This window comes from Meriones unguiculatus, chromosome 20 (genome assembly GCF_030254825.1).
Source record: "Meriones unguiculatus strain TT.TT164.6M chromosome 20, Bangor_MerUng_6.1, whole genome shotgun sequence".
NCBI lineage: Eukaryota > Metazoa > Chordata > Mammalia > Rodentia > Muridae > Meriones > Meriones unguiculatus.
In genome coordinates this window covers 27,418,233-27,445,075 of record NC_083367.1, presented here as the reverse complement: position 1 = coordinate 27,445,075, position 26,843 = coordinate 27,418,233, and the positions used below count along the sequence as shown (strand labels likewise).

The following is a 26,843-nucleotide window of genomic DNA, read 5'->3' as shown; positions in this document are numbered from 1 at the left end:
CTACTGCTGTTTTTAGTTTGTGTATTAGTTCGTTTTTTGTAACTGGTGATGGCTGTGTTTTCTTTAAGGTTCAAGAAATGCACGGTTGGTATCTCACAGACATCTCTGGCCGCGTTCAGGTGGCTCCTCAGCTTGATCACCCCGACTCCCCTCAGCAGATCAGCATCAGCAACTTCCAGGCCCGGCGCTCCCTCCCAGAGGCTTACTACTGGCGTGCGCCAGCCCCGTATCTGGGAAACAAAGTAAGTCCATTAGTGACATTCTTCTTGAAATGGTGTTTTTATTCACCTATCTAGAAACTAACTCAGGCTGTATCACATTTCCAGAAGCAACTTAACGAGATCAAGTTGGGCATTCTCCATGTGGCATAACTAATACAAGTAAAGGATATCAAAGGGCTATGGCATCCTTAGATTTTCACATAGGTTCTGGGCAACCTTTTAGAATGTGTATCAATGAAATCTTTAGAGAGATTTTGGGAAAACATTTTAGGACACTGGAGGAAACTATGATGTGTTTGTTTAAGTGTAACTAGAGTGACAGTTTTTACAAAGTTTTCCTCATCGGTCGCAGTTTTATTTCAAAACTGATAAGCAAGGCACTTGCCTTTTTCTTCTATCCAATATGCATGCTAATTGGAAAATGGGATGTATTGTGTATCTAATTCAATGCTTGTTATGAAGTGTGTTTAAAGACTACCTAGTATTTTCTAGAATTTGGACAGAGAAGCACCCTGAACTTGCCATATTGAAAGCACATGTTGCTTTCAAGATGACTCAAATGTAAAGCACACAGATAATCAGGGAGAACAACCTTGAAAATTCAAGGTGCGTGTATGTGTGGGCGTGTGTGTGTGTGTGTGTGTGTGTGTGTGTGTCTGTGTGTTTGAAGGTTTTTCTGTTGTACATGATTTCCCTCTAGATGTATTTCTTGATGTTTGGAATTCTGTCTTCTTCTGCCAAACTATTTATTAAAAACTAAATTTAATTACTTTGTGATTTCTTTTCCTGGTGTATACGTATTAATAACTTGTGATGGATTAAGTTGCTTCATCACACCAGAAGATGGTGATGACAAAAACCTGGTACCAACGTCACCTGTTAGAACATATTGTTAATACTGAAAAAAAAATTCCTTCATTTGTTAAGTAAACAAAAGTATACTTATAACTATTGGCTGTATTGCATAATATGTGAGCATTGAAGCAGCAATGATAGTAACTCGTGTACTACTCAATGAATGGGAACTGGCAATTTTAGTTGATTGAAACAGTCCCACTCATCGCCAGGTTCTTCATTTCAACAGGCTTCTAAATGCTACTACAAAAAAAAGTGTAAATGAATAAAGTAGGTTTTCAATGAACATGTATTTTAAAAGAGACAGCATATGTTACATAAAATTCAATAGCTGTAATAAAAATATAATTAAACTTTTATTTGCTAGGCCCTTTATGACATGAAGTCATTTTATCCTATTTAGAAACCTCCTATATCCCTGACAAGAACAAAACAGCACATGGCTTGAATTTCTGCTGCTTTCCATTGCCAAAAAGTAAAAATAAAAATAACACTCATTTCTTTTTATTGCTGAAAGGAGCTTCAAGAAGAAATTTGGGTCAAAAATAGATGAGTTTCAGACTAGTGCGGTGATACCATGCCATTATTTAAAGACAGTCACTAATAGAAATTACCATTTCCATATTTCCCATCATTTCTTTTTTTTGGTCTTATGCCTTTTCTTTCTGTTGGCGGCAACTCAAACCAACAGAAGGAAAGCAAGCAAATGGGATATTAAGTAACATTGGAGCAAAGAATTTGGACATCCTGTTCATAGTGGTTGGATCCCAAAGATAACTTCCCTCATCTGGCTGAACTGTTTCTTCTCACCACCCACAATGCGACACTTCCTATTCCTCAGCAGAGCATCTTCACCTCACAAAGCCCTGCCTGCCTGTGCCCCATTTCCATTCAGTGAGCAAAATGATGGTAACAGAGTGTGCAAATTGTTTGACTGTGGAAGGCATTTTTTAGCATACCGTGGAAGCCCTCAGTGGCTTACTGTCAGCCTTCTCAGTATGAATGAAACAATTTGCCTTAATAACTGAACCATATAAATTTTTGATACTACAATAATACTGCCAGCTCTCAGAAATTACCACAGTGCATCTTAACTGTCATGTCACATCACGTAAATTACAGTCATGATGACACACTTAGCTTGCTTGATTTAATATCTTGCTAAGGAAATGGAAAATTGTAGGTCCTTGTTTGTAAATTCAATAAAGCCACTTTTTTCAATAGTTGAGGCTATATTTTTTTTTTGCCAGTAATTGCCATTTGAATAAGAACCACTGTCAGCATCTGATAGGAATAGTACATCATGATTTTCCTTAACATCTGCTTAATCAGTGAGTTTTATTGATAGACACAGTTTGTAAGCTGTGAGGATATGTCATCCCCTCTACTTCTTAAGTGTTAATTCCTAAGGCAAAAATATTTATTTATGAGATGTAATCACCTTTTCCTAAATGTAGATGGAACGGATTCAGGAGCACTGGGATATCTGTGTGGTTATATGGCTGCCTGCAATAGAGAAAGAGATGCCGGGTATATTCTCCCATAAAAAAGACTCTACAGTTCTTGCCTCATCTCTTAAGATCCTATCCACACATAATTAAAGAGCTCCTTCCTGGGATACCCTGTGATAACACCCCAGTCATCCAGTGTCATCAAACTCAAGGGCGTAAGCAAGTTTCATAAAGAATACTTTTTATCCTGTGAAGCCACACTGCTCGGTGGAAAATAAAGAGTGTGTAAGGGGGTGTAGGACTGTGTCTGGCCACTGAATGAAGCTCAGAAGATAGCACCCCAGTGATGTACAGGCTGGTAATAAAAGGTCACCATCTCAACTCTCAATTAGTTCTTCAGTAGTATTCATGGCAAGTCTTTTTTTCTTTTTCCTCCCACCACTGTTTGCTTTTATGTAATTTTCCCATCTAATTCTCAATCCTCCAAGAGAGTTCAGTCAGTTGCCCATTGGGCTGCAGTGGGGAGTTTTATTTCTGCAACGCTGGGCAAATGTGACTGCTTGGTTTTAGGGCATTTGCACAAAGGCAGAGACAGGCAGAAGAGGAGCGAGCTAAGAGGACAGAGAATCGCGCTGGCTTCCTAAAGGAAGCTGCTGCTCAGAAACAGTTTGGGAATTTCAGGGTTAGGCTAATTTACTGCTTTAGTAAAATAAATGCTGCTGGAATACTGACGAAGCCATTTGCTTGAGGTTCCCCTAGCGGACTGAAATGGTTGGTGCAGCATCCTGAAGTGGTTCTCTGTGTCGTAAAACTCTAAGAAGCTGCTTAGGCGTCACGCTTATTTCTGGTCCTACGTTGCTGTTAAGGTTTGAGGTTCTGTCTCTGAGCATTATTGAATTAATCTTCTGGGGCTGTTTTTTCCCCCCACAGAATTATTCTTATTTTCTACACCATCATATTGGATTTCTGTGGCACTGAGATTCTACTGATGTGGTAAATCCCTTTGTTGACTTTCTTTGGAGAGCTCATATTATATCTGTGTATAGGAAGAAAGTGGGTGCTGGAATCGTTTAGACAACGATGATCTTATTACCTAAAAAGCCCCCTCAATACCTGGATTGGTGGCACATGCTTAAACAAGCAAGAATCAAAACACAATTATTTTGATTGGGTTGTTGACCTCTTACCTTTGAGTGGGAGTTTGTGTGGGAGTTGAAAACTGTTTATAGGCTCATGTATCTAAAACAGTTAAAAAACACTAACAGTCATTGTTCTATATTTCTCACCATTGTTCAAAAGTGGAGTTCATGCTGGGCAGGGTGCTGATCCCTGAAATCCAGCACACTAGTGAGGAGGGAGGGTCCCTCCAAGTTCAAGGTTAGTCACGGCTGCATTGTGACTCTACGCCAGGCAGAGTCAGACCCTGCCTCAAAAGAAAAAAAGCAACCAAAATATGGAATTTGACATTCTCTTTTCCACCCACAATTCCATCTAAGTTTGGATTTAGTCAGATGGATTAATAAAAATCGTTGTGACTGTGAAGAAAGATCTGGCTATAAAAGTTAAAAGGCTAAGTCAATTTCAAAAATCAAAATCTATCAAGGATGATTTAGACATAAAGCAGGACCCAGGAGATATTTTCTACCTGGAATAACATATATTAAATCTTAAGAGTAAATGAGAAAATAAATGTTAAAACATAGAAAAGACCAGGAAATCATTCATTCACTGTAGTTAACTATGCAGTCTTATATGCAAAAGTACCTAACGCCAAGAAGGATTCAAGCTTACAGAGAATAGTCTCACAGCAAAGATCGTGGCTGTGATATTAGTTTGATATGTACCTTAATTCTCCTATAAAATTAGTATATAAAAGAGCATTCTAATGTTCATAAGCGTTTTGTTTTCCTTACTTCATAATGAAGTGTAACTGGCACAAGGGTTGTAGCTTATTATTAGCTGAGTGATTTAGGTTCAGGTAAGGGAACATGAGCTTCAATAACGGAGTTGTTGGGGGGATCAAGGAGTTCCCTCAGCAGTATTTCAGTGTGAGTGGGTCGCGGTTTGGTTGACCACAAAACTAATCAAATCTAGGACAAATAGAAATGTCCTGGCCAGGCCAGAGGAAACGGGCCGCTCTGACCCCCCACAAAACATGCCATTAATACATTCACTCACTCAGCTGTGAGTTTGTGTTTCCGTGTGTTGGTATTCACAGCCAAAATCATTAGCCAGTAAGCCGAGATATCTCAACTTGAAAAATAATGAAGGCACAGTTGGTGTCTAGGTATGCCATTAGACAATGTTAAAACATCTATTTATTTATTTATTTATTTATTTATTTATTTACTCTCTTTCTTTCTTACTTCTTTGAGCCATCTGCATTGGAATACAAGTTCCGAGGCAACATATCCAACAGAAAACGTAGAAGCAGAAACAATAGGCGGAGTGTAGTGCCTCGTATCTCTAGTTCTTGGGAGACTGAGGCAGAAGCTTTGGGTTCAGTTCTGCCTGGGCCATAGAGAGAGACCCTATCTCAAGCAAAAAAAAAAAAAAGCAAAAATATTAAATGTATTTGAACATAAATGAAAATAGTAGAAAACAAATGACAACAGAGGAAGACACAGACCCAAACTTAATGTTAGAAGGAACAGAATGAAAACAAAAAGCAAAAAAGGGAAATGACAATTTCAGTAATATAAAGAAGGATGTCTGTGGTTATTGCATAATCAGTAAAATAGCTGCTGCCTAAGGATGAGGACCTGAGCTCAAATCTCCAGCCTGCATGTAACGGCCACAAGCAGCAGCTCTTGACCCTAACCCCAGCACTTAGGAAGCAAAACTAAGGCGGATCTCTGTAGCTCACTGGACAGTTAATCTGTCTAAATTGGCAAGTTCCAAGTTCAGCAAAGGACCCAGTCAAAAATACAGGGTAGAAGCCGATTTGGAAGACTCCTGACAGGGACCTGCAGGTACATATGCATGAACACATATGTACCCCTGCAAACGCATGCACGAGCATACACATAGAAGAAATGGCAATTAAAATGACTTCAGAAACTAAAGAGAAGAATATCCAAAAGTAAAAAAAAAATGTTAAAACATGGAAATTTACATAATAAGTTCGAATAATTCAAAAATAACTAAATGCAACACAGTGAAATGACCTGGGTAGAAAATCTCTTCACTGTCTTTAGTCTTATAAGACTCATGGAGTATTTGTAGCTTGATATCCTTGGTGTAAATAAAACCTTGATCAGGGAGATAAGAACATGTAACTCATCTTCCAAAGTCATACATGAAAACAGAGGCAAATGCCCTTTATCAATAAATGCTAATACAAAGATTTTTAAAAAGTTAATATAACTAAAATACTAGTCCATAAGTGCCCTGTTGACACATGAATACTTGAGTTTTTAGCCAAATTGTGAATCAAAGACAGTAGCATAGACCATGGCTCTGGGGTCAAGAATTATCTGCCCAGGAAAGGGTAAAGTATTCACTTTGCATCATGCATTAAAATGAATTTCAGCTGGACAAAGATTAAAACCACACAATCAGCTAAATAAGCTCTATGAAGGCAATGTGTCAGGAGTTTTGCATTTGCCCATGATTGAGTAACGGGATTTAGATTTACTTTGCTGGTTTAAGTCACAAGAACACCTGACAAAGATTATGAGACTGAGCACTTTATAACACTGAATGCTGGATGCAAACGTAAAGCAGCCATCGGGAAAGGTGGAGCAGAGAATTCAGATGCCTCAGATTCGTGCCTGGGCCATGGCTTCTGCAGGGACCTACATTGAGGGAAACCTCAGAAGGGCATGGCTACGCCAGGCAGAAAGGCTGGCACACATGGAGCCCAACTTAGCAAGAATCCACTCCGCAGAATGCAAAGGAAGAGCAACTGCTGAGGGTAGAGATGAACATGCCATCTGCAGGTCCACAAGGAGTGACCTGACTGTTGAGTGGCAAACGCATGCAGAAGACTAGCTCCAGCTCTTAGAAGAGTCACCAAAAAGCACTGATTGGAAAAAAAAAAAATGCCTGGAGCAAAACTTGTTCCTGGGAGTTGGCTTGCTTTCCCGTGATCCAACCTGGAATGCCTTCACAGCATCAGGGACATCAGGTAAAGCGCCAGAGGATATTTTCTGAGTTGAGGGATTAAATTCAATCTAGACCACAGCTGCTCTTCTTCACTCATGCTAAGAAATCCTGGAGAGATCTACTAGAAAGACTTTTTTTTTTCTTTTTCCAAAAAATAAAAAAAAGAGCTGCCTACCAAACCCAAGTCCAATCCATGTAAAGTACAATAAAATTCAGGACTCAGCAGTCTAAAATTCACCATGTGTGCTATCATACCAGATATTCCGGGCACAGGAAGAAGTGGAGCATATGAACCATCACCCAGAGCAAAATGGGGTCAGGGCAGGAGATCCTAAAATGACAGGATAGAGAAGATAAACAGGCGGCAGCTCAGGAATGGAGTGATACAACATGCAGAGAGAAATAAAGACAAGAAACACAGCAGATTCGTATCTGTCCAGATCAATTTGCCGGCTTGATGGGATGAAGGCTCATGGGGGGAGGTGTGCATCTGGCCCTGACTGTGGGGATTAGCTTGCTTATGCTAATTGCGGAGATGGGGCGACCTTTCTGCTTTCTGAGCAGCACTATTCCCTAGCTAGTATTCCGGGTCGTAAAAATGGAGAGAGGGAGGTCGGTACCAACGGGTCTGCATTCATTTCACCTCTCTCTGATTCCTGATGAGGGACATTTCAGACTCGGGTTCCCATGATTTCCTTAGTGGACTGTAGCTGTGACCTGTGAACCAAATAAGCCCTTTCCCCCTGAAGCTGATTCTGTCAGAGTACTTTATCACAGTAGGAGGAAAAGGAACTGAGAAACTCTCAGATGATTCGAGTGTTGGTACCCCTCTAAACCTCCTGAGATAGCACTAAGAGTGGGCCTTTTGGGGAGTGATTTTCTCATTCTCTCGTAAATGTACTCGCTGCCCTTATGAAAAAGGGTGAAGAAAGCTGCCCAGCCACTTAGCGACGCAGTGCTGAGCCTTCTTTCTGTTTTAAAAGGATTTTTATTGATAATGGATTTTTTTCATATAACATCTGGACCTACTCCCTTTTGTGTCTTGTTAGAAAATAACAGGCTTCTAAGGGATAATAATAAAATAAAGTAAAATGTAATAAGATAAAACCCAAACAAACACAGGAGAATGGGACGAAAACAGAAGAAAAAGAATTCAAGAAAAGGCATAAGAAACAGATGTAGAGACAGAGACCCATTCATTTCCACACTCAGCATTCCCATAAAAACACAAAAAGCCATAATACATAGCAGAGGAGAAGCCTTCATCACATACCAAATCTACTGATGGTTTGCTGTTAGCCCCACTATTTTCCAGACTGTGAACAACAAATTTCTGCTCTTTATAAGTAACACTCTTTATGGCATTTTGTTGTTATGGTAGTTGAATAGACTAAGATTTTGCAAACTGCAATAGAATACAAAGATATTTTAAAGTTTTCTCTTTTTTGAGATATGAAAGGAAACAGAAATAAGCAAGCAAGTACTGTCGGTATAGAATTTTTTTTACCAGACCAAAATATCTTTGAAAAATGAAGACAAAGAATTTTTCAGAGAAATAAATCGCAGAGAAAGCTACATTAGAGGAGATGGAGAAAGTTCTTCAGGCAAAAATACAAGCCACACCACATGGAAATTTGGCCCTACAAGATAGATTACATGTATTATAAAAATAAACATTTTTTTTCCTTCCCCACCACTGCTACTCAGAACAAGACCTCTGGCCAGGTATCTTTTTAGTCCTGAGGTCAAACACAGTGTTTATTGAATAAATGGCTGAGGACAGCAGCTTAAACTAGAACTTGAAGTAATCCTTGTGTAAAACCCTTCTCTGATCTTGGAAAACAAAAGACTGCAGCATGCCAAGTATATTTTAGAAAAGCTTCCAAAGCCCTCTGCCACTCCTTATCTCAAAACTAAAGAGAACGCACCAGCATCATTCTGAAAGCGCATTTCTATTACTTGGTATAAATGGTACATCTTCCTTCTGTATTCCACTCAATGGCATGATACACTTATGTTCCATGGCAGCCTAGAAGAGGACTAGGGGAGCCAAGACTGATGCTTCTGACAAACTAGCCAGCTCTATGTAAGCCAAGTCCTGCACAAGCCACTCTGACAATGCGGGAGGAACTAACCTTAAGTACAGTTTGTTATGCTATTGCTGAACCTGTCATGGGGAGATTTTTTTCTTGACATTCTATTTTACTTGCTGATGCATCATGGGCAATGAGCAGTATAGATGATGTGCTCTGCAGAAGGAAACAGTGTGAAGTCACTGGGAGGAGATGGCTATTAGCAAGCCAAAGAGAGGAGCCTGGCGCAGATCCCTGCTCATAGCCCTCAAAAGGCAATGTCTTGGCCAACAACTTGCTTCCAGATCAATTTCCCACTCCTTATTTCCATGAGAATCGACTGAAAGCTCATGTATGTAAAGAATGGCCTGGCTTGATAATATTTGTGGTGACATTACCTATTGTTTGATTCTACGTAACTTACGGACATGAATTAGATAAGATACATATTAGTGCTGTGATCCATTCAAGCTTGACTCCCACGATTTACAGGGTGAGAGTTAGAACACTGCTTCAGAATAACACAAAGTTCTAAAATGTGCCCTAGGCATGCAGAAGGTTATCAGACAGCATAATTTGCTCTGCAGTCTTTCTGTGGTTCTTTGCTGTGACAATTTCCCTCAGATGATCTGCGTATCAGGAAAAGATTTTTGTTAAAGAGTGCTTCTTTGCATGCCCATTTGTTGCTGAGAAGATGTCTGCTGGTAGCGATAGCATTGCAAATGAAGATGGACAGTCGGAATGTTGATTTTTAGCAAGTAAGATGATTATATGACTTACATGGCAGCCTTGCAGCAAAGGAAAATAGCCAGTCTTTGAAACACTTGCAGAACATTTTGCACTTTATCGTGAATGTCTGAGGAAAAGGTAATACATATCACGCCATGTCATCTAAAACAAGTGACATACATGCCTCACCGCTCTTTTCTTCACTGACGACTTGGCAGTAGAAGGAGCTGAGTATCTTATACTCATTAGCCCCTGAGCAAAGAAGTAAATTTCGAAACTGCAATCAGTATAGCAATAATAATACAAATGAAAATGAAACAATTAAGGTGGACCCTAACTCAATATAACTGGAGTCCTTGCATGAGAGAAAGTTTGGGGACAGGCACACAAACAGGAACAATGCCATCTGAACACAAAGACAGCCATCTTCAATTCAAGAATAGATGGCCAGCTCATACTCTTTCTTCTCAGCAGTGACAACCTCTCAAGGTTCCAGTTTCTAGCTTCCAAAACTGTGAGGATGTCAATTTCTATTATTTAAACAGCCCAGTCGGTGACATTTGTTATGGCAGCCTTACAAGCCATATAATAAAATATTAATTCTTTATAAAACCCAATAGCATTCATTCTTGGAACAATGTTTGGCAAACAACAGGCTATCTATCAATTCTGGAAAGAAATCATAGAAATAGATAAAAGCAAGGACTATAGTCAAATAGAAAAATAGTCAACAGACACAAATAAATGATTCCTAGGACAGGAAAGAAAACGGCTCTGAAGGAACATGTTCACTTGTTTTGTATTATGGTGCTTCCATTGAGCAATCATTTGTCATATGGCATATGATAAAGGTAAGAAAATAGATTGTTAATGGGGGCTTAAAGAAAGAGACCCTCATCAGTTGAGAGTTGAAACACACATTGCTGCAATCCAAGAGCACCAACTTTAGAAACCTCCACAGAAGTTGCAAATGCACATATTCTACAAAATTCCCTGCTGAGAGCACAGCCTACAAGTCCATAGAACTGGGTGAACTATCACAAATGCATCTAGAAGCAGAAAAGTCTGTCAGTGAGTGACACCGTGAATGTTTTTGTAGACGTACAAACAAACACCATGCAAAAACAAACAAATTACAATTTCTTTGCACAGTAGTTGCAAAATAATATACACAGAGTATATCTTTAAATGGTTAAACATCCACATGTTATACTCGTATATATGGTATATATACATACTCATATACATACCATATACATATATTTATGTATATATATGTTGGCTTGTATATATATGTTGGCTTGTTTATTTAGAGTCATATCTAGCATTTGAATTTAGATGAACTTGTGTCAAAGACTATTCTATTGTCCTTCTCAAGAAGAAAATATTGTCAAATTTTAAAATGAGACATGTTAACTACAACAATTTTAATTTCTAACTAAGCCTGCTATGAGGTGTTCTCTTTCCATGCTTTTCTCCAAAAATTGCTTCTTAAATATAACCCCTTAATATGTATTAAGGGTCCAGACCTATGTTCTAAAAAGAGTTGTCATGCCTAATTAATCTCAGGAATCCTAACAGCGGTGTTTGTATCTTTTCCATGTTTTTCAGTATATCCTGGCTTTTGCAGTAGGGCTTGTTCAGGAAGCATACTGTTGATGTTGTTATTTTGGTGTGTTCCTGTCATTTCCACAGTAAAGTTGTGTCACAACGGGTGCCCTCCCACCAAACTTATTCTAAAGCTCTCCCTCTATGACCTGGGTCTGGGTCACAGTGGGCTGCCTAGTGGCCCAAATTTAACCTTTGCCACATCAAAGAGGGAGCTAGATGATAGGACCCCAATCTGAAATGTGATGAATTATTAAACAGGTAATTTGTAGGTGATTGAAAATTACCTGCAAAAAAGTGCTTATCTCCTTGAGGCACATCCAAAGCTAGCAGAATTGAGCCAATTAGACTGACTGTCTCTTCAATGAGTTGTGACCTATCAGTGGTAATGGCTTATTATGATGATAAATGAACCCATCTCTCAAACTGAAGCCCGAGTACACACTTCAGCAGTTCCCTTGAATCATGAGGCCATTACCTCTCAGCCTCAGATCGACAGCAGTGACAGCCACGGAGGCAGAGAGCACACGTGACTAGACACAGATGATTGTTTCACGCTGATGAATATATTGACAGCGATTTCCAAAGAAACACAGGCCTTCTTGCGCCTTATGTATTGATACCTGAAAGAGTTACCATACTGGCTTCCTTCATTAGGAAACATCCTTTTCTGGGTGTAATGCTCTGAGAAGACTAGAACCGAGATTTTCTTTAGTTAAGTTTTTGATTGTTTACAGTCTTTGAATATTCATTCTTCTTGGTCTCTTGGTTGTGTAAAAGTTCCAAAGAAAAATATTTTCTTTCGCTGAAGATTCATAAATATATGAATATTTTTAAATAAAAAACTTCAGCCATTAAATTTCATATTTATCTTTCATGGGGTAGGGGGAGCTATTCAGAACCTCCTTTTTATTTATAGAGGAATTTTATAAAGATTAGTAGTATAAAAATTACTCAAACATACATGCTTTGATTTGAGACCATGAAGAAGTGTCAAAAATTCTGTAGGCAGTTCCAGAACTTGGAAAGTTTTTTATATGCTACTATAGCTGTCTTTTTGGACTTGGGAGAACTTCAGAAGTAATGTTATTTCAATTTAAATACTATGGTCTTCTGATTCTTTTGAAGTATTAAACAAATTTGGGCTATTAAATTCCTTAAATTCTGAAAAAAACAACTCTTGTTTTGGGAAAGCCTTGAAGAGAGATAACATCTTGACTGACTTGAAATCTTAGCTCAGAAGGCATGGTGGTGGTGCTGCTTATGGGCTTTACGGGGAAGTGGGAAGTTATAAGTAGTTCTTGCCTGACAGGTAACTCTCTGCGACTGTGTAGAACACATTTTAGAAAATGTAGGCATTTGTCAACAGACTTGGGCCAGGATCTTGAATCATATATTGAAGAGCCTGTTATAAATCTATAAGTATCTTAATTTAGATGGAGCTTAGTCAAGGGAGAGTATTGTCTTGGCATTTACCCATTTATTTATTTATTTACAAATGAGTATTAGAAAACATGTTCAGTCCCAATATTGTTTAGCATGAGAACAATGAGTTCTGTTGGCCTTTGTTCTTGTAGACAGTAGCTTTGTAAATGCTGTGTAGTAACTTTGTTTCAATGTACTCACTTTCTCTCAATTGAAAAATGGATTAATATTAGTACCTGCTTCATAGAGCTATTGTGAAGATTCAATGAATTAACAAGCATCCATCAATCAAGATGGGACTTAGAAAAAAATAAACATCTTTCAGGAGCTAATTAACTCTAATTATGCATTTATTCTATTGAGGCGTTACAACCCTTTCCCAAGACATGAAAAAGAAAAATAGGGAAAAGGAGAGGAGTAATGGAAGGGAAAGAGGAAAGTAAGGTAGGAGGGGGGCCGAGGAGAAGGAAGGAGGAAATAGGGAGAGGTAAAAAGGAAAGAGAAAACAGAAAGAATGAAAGATAGAGCAAAAAGAAAATGGATGGGTGGATGGGAAGAGCCTGTTGATGTATATTTAATTGTAGAGTATTTTGATTATCAAGTGACTATCAAGATAACTCCTCCTGTTTACAGAGTGGTGCTGTGGTAGGAGAATAGGTGACTTTTCTCTCTCATTTTCATCCGGGGCTGGATTTGAAGGGGTCATTTGCTTCACAGTTCCAGAAAATATCCTCTGGAATGAAAGGAAGTGGATTCACATTTTGATGCAATAGTATTGTCTAACGATTAAAGTGCTTTGTTTGGCTTTTCCCCAGATCAGTCCAGAGATACAATTTCCTTACGGTAGTATGTAAGCTTAATTGCGTTCTTGATTGGGAATCTTTTATGACTTTAAAGTACAGTAATTCAAAGAATATCACTGTCTGGCACATGCATGGGGGATGATGGATAGGTTGATGGTTTGCAAGTAAATCATTTCTGTTGTGCCAAGCTCTTGATCTCTGTGTCAGTGAAGATATCTAGGCTAGGGAGAATGCTAACTGTGCTGGGAATGAAGCCCACAACAGCTTGATTCCTTAAGCACAGCCTGGTCAGGCTTTAACTCTATCCTCCTGACTCACACAGCATGGTATTTTTACTAAAAGGAGACAGATCTAATTAAGGGGGTGGAGAAAGTACTTAAATCTAAGTATGTTTGTAAAAGTGAATTCTACTAACAGCCACAGCAGCCTCTACGGGGGCTCTCTCCATCCTTGGTGTATCAGTCATCTGGAATCTTGATTAAGCATTGACACTGCCATCCCTTATCCCAGAAGACTTAGACAAATACTTAAGTCTCTATGTTTATCAAAATTCTCTCTCTCTCTCCTTCCCTCCTCTCCTTTTCCCTCTCCTTTCTTCTACCTCCTTACTCTCTCTTTCTCTCTGTGTGTGATGCTTGTGGGCAATTTTGTATATGTAGGCTACCTTCTGGTATTGGGCCGAGCCTTACACCTTGTTTGAGATATTCGTTTTGTTGTTCAGAGCTGTGTGTGCTAGGTTGGCTGGCTTCTGAGCTACCATGGGCCCTCCTGTCTCCAACTCCTTCCAGTCTTGTTCTAGGAACACTGAGCTGCTCTCCTTTGCTTTGACGTGTTCTGTAAACATTTTAACTCAGGCCACCACATGTGTGGACACATTCTATTCCATGAACTGTCTCTCCAGCCCTAGAATCTACAGTTTTAGCAACCTTCCCAACTGACCACTCCTTTAGGATGAATTCTAAAACTACTGATGCATAGTTTTCTATAGATAATTCTACAAACGTAGGCTTTCCAAAGCTTAAGAAAATAAACTGTAATGCACTCTATTTGGATTCAAAGTCTGGCTTTATAGTTTAGTATGTACAAGAAAACCTTGAAATAATTCTCTTTCAGCTACCATGAAGCATTATGCAAATCTAAATTTATTATCAGATTCATTATAAACATAATAACCTACGCACACACATTCGCATAAGGAAAAAAATTAATCTTAGCAAGCAGCTGTTTTCTTTCAGAATAGGAAGTCTAAAATGCACAGCCATTAATTTTTGGAATGAGGAAGAAGTGAGACTTGGCAAGAACAGAATGCTTGGAGGGGGTTGGGAACAGTATCACATCCAACAAGGGCTTCAAACTTTCCAGAAGTCGGCCAAGAGTGCTGCCATCTGGAGGCCACTCCAAGACAAGCACCAGCAGAGGCAAACCCTTTGTTTCACCCACAAGCTGGAAGGTTATAATTTCTCAGCAAAAGACCCAGTTTCTAAACAAAATCACTTAAAATATTATTATGTGAATGTGTGTGTGGGTGCATACGTGCATGTGTTTGTGTGCATTCACATGCATAAGTGCAACCATGCCATGGCATGAGTGGTCGGTCGTTCATAGGACAACCCCTCTGGAGTAGGTTCTCTCTGGCTGCCTTGTAGAATCTGGTTTTCAAGCACAGGTCGTTGGGCCATTGTGCAGGTGCTCCTAAGCCAATACACAGCAGTCTCTTAAACAGACTCTTAATTAGAACATTGAAAACACACAAAGTAGGTGACATACCTGGTGAGGTTAGAGAGAGTGTGGGAGGCCCCTGGTTAGATGGAGGTAGCGATGGCTCTGATCACAGAGAGAGGTAGATATCAAACTGGATGGAGGGAGATAAGAGCTCGGGCTTCAGAGGGAGGTGTGGATGCTGCTCTCATTGCAGAGGAAGTTAGGGGTGGCACTGATTAGAGAAGGGTGACATTGGCATTTATTTAAGGAGATGGAAACGTGACATCAAATACTGAGGGAGATGGAAATGACACTAGTACAAGAGGGAGGGAGACTAGCCCTGATTGCCGAAGAGCTGAGACTGTAGTGGTTCTAGGGCCACAGGACGAGGCTTGGTTACAGTGCCCTACCTGGTGAGTTTAGTTAAAGTGCGAGGCTTTAGTTTAGTTTAGTGGCTGAGTCTGCGGCCGGTGGGGTTCGTGGTAGATAAGGCAGGTGACAGGGGCACTACTTGAATTTATACTTCCGGTACGCATCTGGTTTCTTCTTAGGAAAGCCGAATTTTCGAGACACGCGTTATAAAAACAAATAGAGTAGATGAATTAGAAGTCGTGCAGATCTCAAGACTTGGTCCTAACACCATACAGAATCATTCACTCAGTTGACGATGAGGTAGGAAATAATAACGCTACAAAGTACGGTAAAGGCGCCATCAGACAACAGTTGAAGAGAGAAAAATTTTACCCAGCTGGGCTATTGTCCGCATCCAGATGCGCTGATGAAACATAAGCCCAGCCATAGACAATGTGAGAAGTGTCAAACAAAGCCACTAAGATGATTCAAGACCCAGAACAACCAGTGTTCAAGACACATTGCTTTCTGCCTAAATTGTAGAAAAAGCCATTGAACTTTCTTTCCACCTTTACCTCCCTGATCTAAAATGCTATTCACATATATGATGGGGAGAGGCTTTACAAACCTCAGATTTGATCAGCTATCCCTTCTTTGTAAAGCTTAACATTAGAAAACTATAATGGAGACCCAGAATGCCTTCTATTCACAGCCCCCTTAGAGCTTAAGAAGCCAGCAGTCCACCATTAAACACCCATAAACATCTCAGGTTTTCTTGGGTTCCTGGCATCAGCATTTTTTTCTGCAGGCATTTCATCCACAATTTTCCTGATTGATTACCTTCTGCTCATCCTGAATGATGAAGATTGAATGTGGAGTTGTATAGGAATCATCTCGGACCCTCTCTTTCTCAGTTAGGCCTTTCCCTGGGACCTCCTTAGGCACAGAGATATTTCCTTTAGACTCTACAAATGTGTTAGTTCCTCAGATCTTACTTCCAGGTTCTGCACTCCCAGAAGCACGTGGGTTGCTTCAGACAGCTCCACAATTTTCTTTTGAGTGAATAAGCTTGTGTTTCTGTGTTAACAGTCACTATTTCTATTTCCTTAGCAGGTGAGGAAGGGAAAATATAGGTCAAATTTCTCAAGTGAAAAAAAATTGAAACTTCACTAAAACTACTTGGTTGGCATTTCCTAAGAAATGTCCAAATATATACATACATATATACGCACATATATTTATATATATAATCTGCCTAAGGTCATGTGAGTCCACATCTGCTCAGTCGCTCCCTCACCCTGTAGCTCATCTATCAGCTTTGCAGTGAGCTATGTGCCCTAAGGATCTGCCATTGCTACCTCCTGAGTGCTGGAATCACGGTTGGTGCCACATTATGAGATTTTTATGTTGGTGCTGCGCACAAGGGTCCTCGTGTTCGCTCAGCAATGACTTGACCCATCGTGTCATCACTCCAGGCATGTCAGAATATGTTTTCTAGGATATGTGCTACTTTCAGGTTTAAATTTTTTTTTATTCTTTATTAATTACACTTTATTCACTTTGTATCCCCCCGGCTGAAAACATAGATCATTATTATCTCATTATTTTCTCCCCAGCTTCACTTTTTTTTTTTTTGTTTTTCAGACATCCTGGCCTTGGGGTCGGGGGCATCATTGAAAAGCTTTCTCACATTGACTTAGTAATATGCATCCAATTTCCTTCTATGTATGTGGCTGATGGCTCATTTGGTTTGTATGTGGGTAATATTGTCTTGCCAGGATGGGCCTCAGCTTAGTCATCCTTTTATCTACAGAAAGACCCTTTAGTTACATCTAAGCTTTGTCAATACCTGAAGGTGCTGTTACAAACACCTGTTTGCACTTGTTTCCTGTAACTTTTGAGTTGTGTGGGTAAATACCAAGGACTGTGGTTGCAACACTGTATGTTGAGTAGTTTTGTCAGAATGGCAGAGCTCCCCTCCACTGCACTGTTTCTACATTCGCAACAGCACACGAACTGTCTTGTTTTTGCATCTTTATTGACACTGTATTGTCGTTACGTTGTACTTAAGCTATTCTAATAGGTATGTGGTAATTTGTTGTTTTGATTTATGATTCTTTAATGACTTGTGGTGTCAAGAGCCTCTTCATGTGCTTAACTTGCATGTGCACACAATCTTTCACAAGGTTCTTCATGTGTCTGCACATTTTTGAATCACCATATTTTTTTTCTATCGATATTGAAGAGGTTGTTAAATATTTTGGAAAAGTTTTTTATCAGAGACAATCTTTTGTAAATGCTGCCTCCTCATTTGTAGCTTGTCTTCTCATTGTTTTAACACCTTTGTGCTCAGTATATGGTTTTTACTTTTGGTAAAATAAAACTAAAACATATCCATCTCAAGTTTATAGATAAAATAATAATTCAGTATGAAAAAGAAAAGTAATGGTCAAAAATCAGTTCACAATGTGATAAATCTCCAATGAGAAAGAAAATTTTACTTTTGAAATGACAGAAAACCCATGAAGCAAATGAGAAACATAAAATCTGATTGTAGCATCCTGGTAACCTGCAGCAACTTTCTACATAGTAGAGACCAGTGTGGAGAGAGCAGCTTCATCATTTATATTTTATAGAATGCTGTTTCTTTGTTTTCTTGTCAGTTTGAGGGTATTAGATCATCCTTGAGGGAAAACATGCCTTTTATATGTTAAGATTGCTTAGAGCAGATTCTGGTATGTTATATAAATAATAATTAAGCTCTGTAACTAAAATGATGGAGTTTTTTTTTGGGAAAAAAAGATGGGGACACACGCTTAGTTATCTGAGTTGCCTTGAGCTAGTGTTACAATAAGTAGATTTTACTTTTTTAGAATATGCAGTGAATCATGCTGTTACCAGTAATTATTAATTAATGGTCAGAATACAAAGGACATTGTCTTGGGGGTATGGGATAATCTATTTTATGACTAAATGTATTTATCATGAAGATGCAAGCTACTGTTGAATTCTTAAGAGCTGTATGATACCTATTTTCATTCTTAGAGACACTATACTTTCTTTTTACTAACACAGTGAATATTAATAGATAATAAAATAAAACTAATAAAGTAAATTTTTTAATATTTATGATGTAGATTTTCTGGTGCAGAATTAAGAAATATTTTAAAGTTATTTAGAATACTTAGAAGGAGGTATAATTATCTGGAACTCATATTATTTCATAAAGTTGTGTTAAGGTCTTTGTCTTGAAAATTAGATTTGGGAAAAGAAAGTAAACTATATAATTACATTATTAAAACACTAGGTAAATTAGGAGTGCTTTGAGAATACAAAATAAACAGCTTTAGAATCCTTAGCATCTATAATACTTCTTTTTATACAGGTCCAAACATTAGTTATCTTTAATCTACCCATGTCTAAAGGCTTATAATTATATTAACTGTTTAAATACATTATTATAGAAATGATTTAGACAGTATTTTAATTATTTTTAGCAAGTAGCTAGTCTCATGTCATAGTTGTCTTTCTGTTTAAGTCAGAGCAACAAGTGTCAAACGTCATCAAGGCTACCAGAAAACAGTGTGTTGCTCTATCCAATGAAAGTTTCTACTGAGAGCACTCTCAAGGTGCTCTGTATGGATAGCCTCTGTTGCCAAGTCACAGGTAAATTCAAATCTTTCATTCTGTTCATATCACAGCAAGAAGTGCTTTCACCTTTCAAGTGATGCCTAGAGGGTCTGGTTGGTGCTTTTTAAACATTTTTTAATGGAAAAAAAATCAAACTAAAGGTTCTGGGAAGCCCTAATATGTAATGTAGTCTAGACTCATTCATGCTTGGACACAGTTACCTGTTTGTAGGCTAAGGTATTTTAGCCAGTCACTGTGACTCAAGGTAAGTCTAAAGCTCAGATACAAATGGGTCTCAAGAAGTTCCTCAATGTGCTTATTACTGTCCTTTGAGAACAATACATTTGGGGCAAGGGCATACAGTTTATATCTAGATTTCTGAGAAGCAGGTAGAGTCAAAGAGGACCTCTGTCCCTTTGTCCCTAAGAGATGAAAGAGAGGGAAGGTGTGACCAGGTGTGATCTCATTAGACCCCTTTGAAAGTCAAATGTGTCTGCCTCACAGCACTTGAATTTGCCAGAATTTATTGATCTCTTTTTCAAATACAGAGACATCAACTTTTCATTACCATTTTAATGCAAGAACAGAAAATGAAAGCAATGAATCAGAGCTTAAAGTCCTGAAATATGAATTAGATTAATACAGATAATATGCCCAAATCTATTATTTCAGATGACATTAAGAGCAGATTCGCCATTACCACAGATGGCGTACCAATTAACTGCTAATATATCAAAAACAAGGGTTGATTTATATTTGCGGTAATCTAATGATGTCTGAACTGAATTGTTTTACTCTGTTTTGAAAAGATTCAGTGTTTTTCTCAGAACTCAAGTCGCTTAATATAAGGAACAGTGTTTTTCTGATCTTATGACGGCCTTAAATCTTATAATGTCTTTACACACACAATAGTGGTTCACTGGTCTTACTGCAGCCAATAAAATTGATACATTTGATAAAATTGAGTAAATCTTAGTTTAAAAACTTTTGTATTCATTCAGTGTATTTGTGAACATTATAAATCCTTTCATAAGAAATGGGAAAGTTTTATCTGGCTGTTAAAACCTGGAGGAAAACCTGTAAGTTAGATGCAAACTGTCTCTGCAATAAAAAACAGCAATAGGCCCTAAGTTAAAATAATGATTTTTCTCATTTCTTCAGTGACATTCATTAAATGCCTAATGCCATCCAGTACTTTCTGAAAACTGATTATAATGAAGAGATTGTGGTTATTATAACATTGTCATACAGTCAGAGGTAAAATAAGCAAAAGAATTATGGTGATCAAAGTACAGAAAACATTTGAATTGGGACCAGACAAATTTGTATTTTTAAGACAGGCAGTGTTGTTCATTTTCCATATTTTATATCCAATGAAATCATGTGTGAAGATAGTATTTTCATTTGCAAGTGCTTAAATTTAGATATATTTTAATTTTTATCAAACGAAGCTACTGTTTATTAAATGCATTGTTGAATGCTGAATCCATATTGTGAGACTCTTTACTTACACAGTGAGGGTCATAAAATGGTAGCAGTAACTAGGTAGAGGTAAAGTTTCTTTTATTTTTTGGTACAGATCTCATGGTGTAGTCCAGGCTAGCTGGAAACTGGAAATCCTTAGCTTCTGCCTCGGAAGTCAGAGATTAAGGCTGGTGCCACTACATCCAGCTTAAACAAAGGCTTTTCAAGCGTCTAGTGCGTGAGCAGCACGAGCTGCTCATCTGGTATGTTGCATGCTCAAGACGTCCTGAGAGAAACATTAGCAAAAGCAAATTCAGGTGTGTTTGATGCTGGTTGATTTTGAGATATAAAACATTGCGCTTTATTGTTTATCACGTGGAATTTTAAGCCCCACCAAAACTTTATGTGAGGTATTAAAAGCCAAAATAACTTATGGTGTAAGTATTATCAACACTGTGAGCATGAGCAAAGAGTATGATGAGCCAGAAAATACCCGAGACTGGCTCTGTACTTGGAACTTATCCCCAGTTACAAGGATCGCCAACAGCAATGCCAACATGAGGCCAAGAAGCCAGGCAGCAGATGGAGTTCACAGCATTGACAGACCATTTTAAAACCTTCTACTCTTGGTTGGAGAGATGGTTCAGCAGCTAAGAGCACTGGGTATTCCCGAACAATCGTGTTTGATTCCTAGAACCCACAGAGCATCTGGTGACTGTCACCTGAAACTCCAGCAGGGAATCCTAATGCTCCGTGGGTACCAGGCGTATAACTGGTGCACAAATATGCATGCAGACAAAACACCTATACACATAGCATTAAAAATAATTAGTATTGTGTGAACTTAGAGCTCAAATGGATGTTGGCCTGTCAAACACAAATGCATTTTTGTAAATTAAAATAAAATACATGCTGTAACTTACCTCTTACCATACCAAACATGAAGTCCCAGTAAGCTTTGATCCCTACTTTTAAATATGTTAAAATGTCACACTATCAAAGTATTTAAAAACTGTTATCAATTAACAGACAGGCATTCATTAGTTGAATTACAGCTGGCTCCTAAAATAATTGATTAAAAGCATAGAAAGAAAGGGATAATCATTCAGTATGCGCACTGTAGCTATAATTCTTATACTAGTGTATATATTTTTGTATCCTTTGTATCATTTTATGTGAAAAATTATAACTCCTGAGTACTAAAAAAATAAAACATATCTTCAAATGCCTGTATCAACAATATCTTTAAATACTGTACAAAGATTTTATAAAATATAAAAGCATGTTTTACTACATTGCTCCTCTTAAAAATTATAATGTCATTCCCCTGAGTAAAAAGGAATTTTAAACCAACAAATTACTACTTTAAAGTAGTGCTTATTTTATATTTTTTAAAAAATTGTATATTTTAATAAAAACACATGTATCATGGCTTGTGTATGTAATATGAAAGTATAGATGGAGAGCAAACACACAAACATACTTCTGAATACTTACATTGAACACTTCATATTTTGGAACCAAATTTCTAACAGGCAACAATATAAGACAGGAAAATTTTATCTTGGCTCGCAGTTCAGAAGAACACGGTCCATCACAGTGGGATGATGTCACAGCAGAGATGTGAGCCAGCGGCTCACACTGAGTCTGTGGTCAGAAAGCAGGGAGAGATTAATGCCAGTGTCCAGCTGACGTCTGTGTTTGTCACTTTTTTCAGCCATCACATCCCAACCCGCGTGCTGCTGCTGCCAACAAGTGGGGTTGGTCTTCCTCCTTACCTAACGCAGGAGAAAAACAAGTACAAAGACCAATGCGTAAATGCCCCTGAGGTGTTAAAAAAAAAAAAATGAGTGAGGAGGACGCATATGACAGGAATGGAGAGGGGAAAGGGGGGAACTCTTGCCATTATAGTTTGTTTTCCTTTGTTTCCTTTCTCTAGAAGTGGAGCGCGAGAACTTAGCACACGTAATCAGAGTCCTCTCACCGTTATGCTTGGGAGAATCTGGAAGAGAATGGGGCGGATAAAAGGGTTCGCAGTTGTCCTTAAGAGATTTTGTGATTTTTCTAAACATTGCCGAAGATGGCTGGGTCCAGAGTAGGGGTAGCAGAAGCGGCAATGCTGGATATATTTTGAAGATAAAGCTAAGTACACGCAGTGATTTTTCTTGTTGCAGTAGCAGAGTTCCAGACACAAGCAACCTAAGGAAGAAAAGGTTTGAGTTGGCTCTCAGGTTGAAGGTACCATGAAGTTGGGGAAGGCATGGCAACAGGAGGGCAAGGCAGCTAATCACATGATGTCTTCAGTTAGGAAACAAAAAGTATAGAGGCTGTGTGCTCTGCTTGCTCTCTTGGTTTCTTGCAGTCGGGGGAGCCGGACCATGGGATTCCACCACGGTATGCAGAGTGGGTTTTTCCGGCTTTGTTAAACCTTTCTTGAAACATCCTCATGGACAAAATTGGAGGAGTATGTCCACACAGAGATTCTAGGTGATTGTCCATCACAGACCTGTTTAAGAGACTCCTCTATGCAGCATCCAAGTGGAAATGCTAAAATAACGATAACATACAGATCTGGTGCTCAGTGGGAAAATCTGAATTTGAGATGAAAAGAATGTTTGCAACATCAAGACAGATCCATTTAAGTCAGAACAGATTTTTTTTTTTCTTCTTCCGTCTTTGTAACACTATGGTTGGGGATGGAGAAGTGGTTCAGAATTTAAGAGTACTGGCTGCAATTCGAGAGAACCCAGGTTCAATTCCCAGCACCCACATAGTAGATCACAATGATTTCTAATTCAGTTCCAGGAGACCCAGCGTCCTCTTCTGGCCTCTGCTGGAAACAGGCATACACTTGGTACGTATGTGTATGCGCAGATAAAACACCCATGGGCATGGCAGTCTGTGTCTTTGATTCAAGCATTCTAGAGGCAAATATAGGCGGTTCTCTGGTAAGTTCAAAGCCAGCCTTGTCTATATAGAGCAGTCTAGGCCATCCAGAGCTACATAGTAAAACACTGTCTCAAAGAACAAAAGCAAAACTGAAAACAAAACAAAGCCAATCAGTCAAACAAACAAATAACACACTGTTGTCAGCCATGGGCAGCTAGCTTGGCAGGCCTCAATTTTTCTGCCCATCCAATGCAGTTTAGAGTATTCAGCAGCTTTGTCTTTGTTCATTACAACTTCAGTGAGTGGATGATTTTTAAACATGTAGTTTCTCCTTAATTGAAATGAAGGCTTTATACATGTCCCTAAAGCCAAAATGACTTAATCTAACATGACAGTGCTTTTCAAATAGAAAAGTCATTTCAATCATCTGCTTGTTCTATCACGAATAAAATATTACAATAAGAAAGGCCAGATCAGTGCTGTGAAACTACACTTGAACTGATGTGGAAGAATTTTAATCTGTAATTTACCTGGTTACTTTATCTCCTATTCAATAATAACGATCTAAAGGTGTTGAGCGTGCACATGTGTGTGGAATGGGTTCAGTGTTTTAAACTGTGTTACATGCGTAGTCTGGTTTGGTCTTTGCATACTGTTCCGCTCTATTACCCTTTCCTCCATTGTCCTGCAAACAGGGTGAAGTGTGCTCCTTCCTGCAGGAAGAGAAGGCAGCTTCACGGGCTGCAGCGCTCCCACCCTGCACCCACACCTCTTTTGATGGTTTCAGTCTAGTCTAGCAGCCCTGAGAAATATCGCCACCCCATCCCCCCCTTTTTTTTTCTTCTAAGTGTCAACACATTTCCCATCTCTGTCCTTCAGTCCCTCAAACTGTTCACACGCTTTCTCCTTCCTCTCTTTTCACATTGACGACTAAGATTGAGAGTTTATGGTTTTGTTTTTGTTTTTGTTTTTTTTTTTTTGAAGAAAATACAAGCCCGTCGTGCATATGTTCTCTGAAATATTGCTGAGAGCATATTAAACATCAAATGACTTAACAGCTTGAAGGAAAATGCTGGCTTGTCAAATAACATGTCATTAGATATTAGGGACATTTGTTTGGGTGTTTAACTCTTACTTTTGATGTGATTAGCATTCTGGGTTGATTTCAGCTTCTTACTGCTTGAAATGTGGAAGAATGACATTAGCTGGAAAGGTAGATGCTCCTATTACAGCAGTTCCTGCCTGGGCTGTGGGCCTGCTGCTAGAAGCCTGTCAGAATCTTCAGAGACTCTGCCTTTTCTGGACACTGTGATTTAGTCTGCTAAATTCTATTTATTTAGTCTGCGAAGCCATCTAATACCTTATAACAAAGCCTCTCCAAAAGTTAAAATACATTATTTCAAAATTATAATCACCGCCCCTGAGTCTAAACCAAATTCTGGGTATGTCTGCAGAACCCTTAGCGAGCGGGCTCCTCCTGGGGTATATATTTACATCAGTGGATCTCAGTCTTCCTAATATAGCTCCTCAAGGTGAGAGTTCCTCATATCGTAGAGACGCCCAACCATGAAACTATTTTGTTGCTACTTCTTTCTAACTATAATTTTGCTACTGCTATGAATTGCAAAGTTAACATCTGATATATAGGCTATCTGATTTGCGACAGCACAGGCTGAGAACCTGCGATTTATATGGCTCTAGAATGACATATATTTATATGGCTATTGATGGTTGGGGTAGGATAAATGATAGCCCCACTAAATATAGCGATGCAAGGATCCTAATATCTTAACTCTGTAATTATGTTACCATGGTGACCAAATGTACTTTGTAGCTGTATGTGATGCTACACCTCTTTAATCCCAACACTTGAGAGGCAGAGGCAGGTAGATTTCTGTGAATTTGAGCCCAGCCTGGTCTATAGAGAGATTTGCAGAGTTCCTGGACAGCCAGGGCTACACAGAAGAAAACAAACAAACAATTAACTCCGTCTTGAACCCCCCCCCCACACACAATGAAAAATAAAGAAAAAGAAAAAATGAACTTTGTAAATGTGTTTAATTGACAATACCTTAAATTTTCTTTTCTATCTATTTATTTATTTGGTTGAAATGAGCACTCATAACACTTCAACTGGCATCAGGTTCACTGTGTAGCTTCAGATGACCTTGGATTTCTGGTTCTCTTGCCTCTGCCTCCCAAGTGCTGAGATTGCAGACATGTACTCCTGGATGTATGCAAGTGTTGGGGTTTGACATGGGGCTTTGTATGTGGCCAGCTAGGGAAGCACTTCATTGGCTGAATTATATCTTTGACCCCTAACTAACCTTGAGGTGAAAGGCTGTCTTATATTAAGCAGGAGGGCACAATCTAATTAGATGAGGCATTAAAGTCACAAGAGGGAGACAGAACAACTTCAGACTACTGTCAATGTGGCTAGACTTGGTGAGACCTGGAGGATGAAAGAGACTTGCTGGCCTTGCAAAGAGAGGAGCACATGAGCCAAGGCATGTGGACTACTTTCCGAATCTTGGAATGGACACTGGCGGCCAGCTATCCAAGAGAACCTCACTAACACAGCCATGACAGCTGGATTCTTCCGGCAAGCCACACAAGGGAGAAAATAGCTTGACCCTGGGAGGCTACATAGAGGATGTATTCTTCAGAAACAACTTTAACCCCTTTTGCCACAGACATCTGTTTTGAAATTCTCACCACTGGAACTGTGATGAAATATGCTCATGTTGCTTAGTTCCTTAGATAGCTGCTAATTTCCTCAGACAACAATAGAACACCGACACTACAGGAAGCCCAACTGATAATGTGTGCATACTAACACTGTATTGATTCCTTCTTTAGGTAGAAGGAGTTAGGAAGAACTTAGCACACTAGACTAGGAGGAAACAGTAGAATGAGAGATATGGAGAAGAAATGTGCCCCCCTTTCCCAGCTCCCATTCACTTAAGACCTTGGAAAAGTATCTAAAGCATTATTGAAAAAGAAGAAGAAACAACAACAAAAACCAGAGCACCATTGAAAAAAAAGGAGCCCTTTATTGGACTGAAAGGGTGAAATGTTGGTATGATGTTCTTATGGAATGTATACACTTTACCCTTGTCATTCACATGCTGATTTCTCTACCCCACTACCTGATTTCAATCAGACATTCATTGTGATGCTTATTCTAAGCATCACCTCTGGAAAGTTTTTGCCAACATGCTACAATTTTTTCTCTGTATTGCCAATAAAACAACCAGCTAGTCCTGAGCAATTGAGAGAACAGGGTGGGACATGCTGGTCCAATTCTTTCATCCTGGAGGAGAAAGAATTGAGTGAGAGGAGATATGGGTAGAAAGATCTGAGAGGAGAGGACCTGGAAACACCAGGAGAGATGAATTGGACCCAAGATTTGACTAAAAAGGAAGTGTAATATGGGAAATCTGAATGAAAGGAAGCTATGCAGGCTTGGAGGTTAAGGATGCAGTAATTATTGCCCAGCATTGTGCTTTAGGTTTAAAAAAAAAGTGAAATAGAAAC

At 38.9% G+C, this 26,843-nt stretch overlaps 1 protein-coding gene across 1 annotated transcript in view; it reads left to right on the top strand.

Moving 5' to 3' along the window:
* Nucleotides 1–26,843, top strand: part of Lama2 (laminin subunit alpha 2) — a 591,463-nt gene that overhangs the window by 279,668 nt on the left and 284,952 nt on the right. Inside the window, exon 12 of the mRNA XM_060373445.1 lies at nucleotides 69–242. Coding sequence (XP_060229428.1) covers nucleotides 69–242 — 174 coding nt within the window. The remainder of the gene's footprint in view (nucleotides 1–68; nucleotides 243–26,843) is intronic.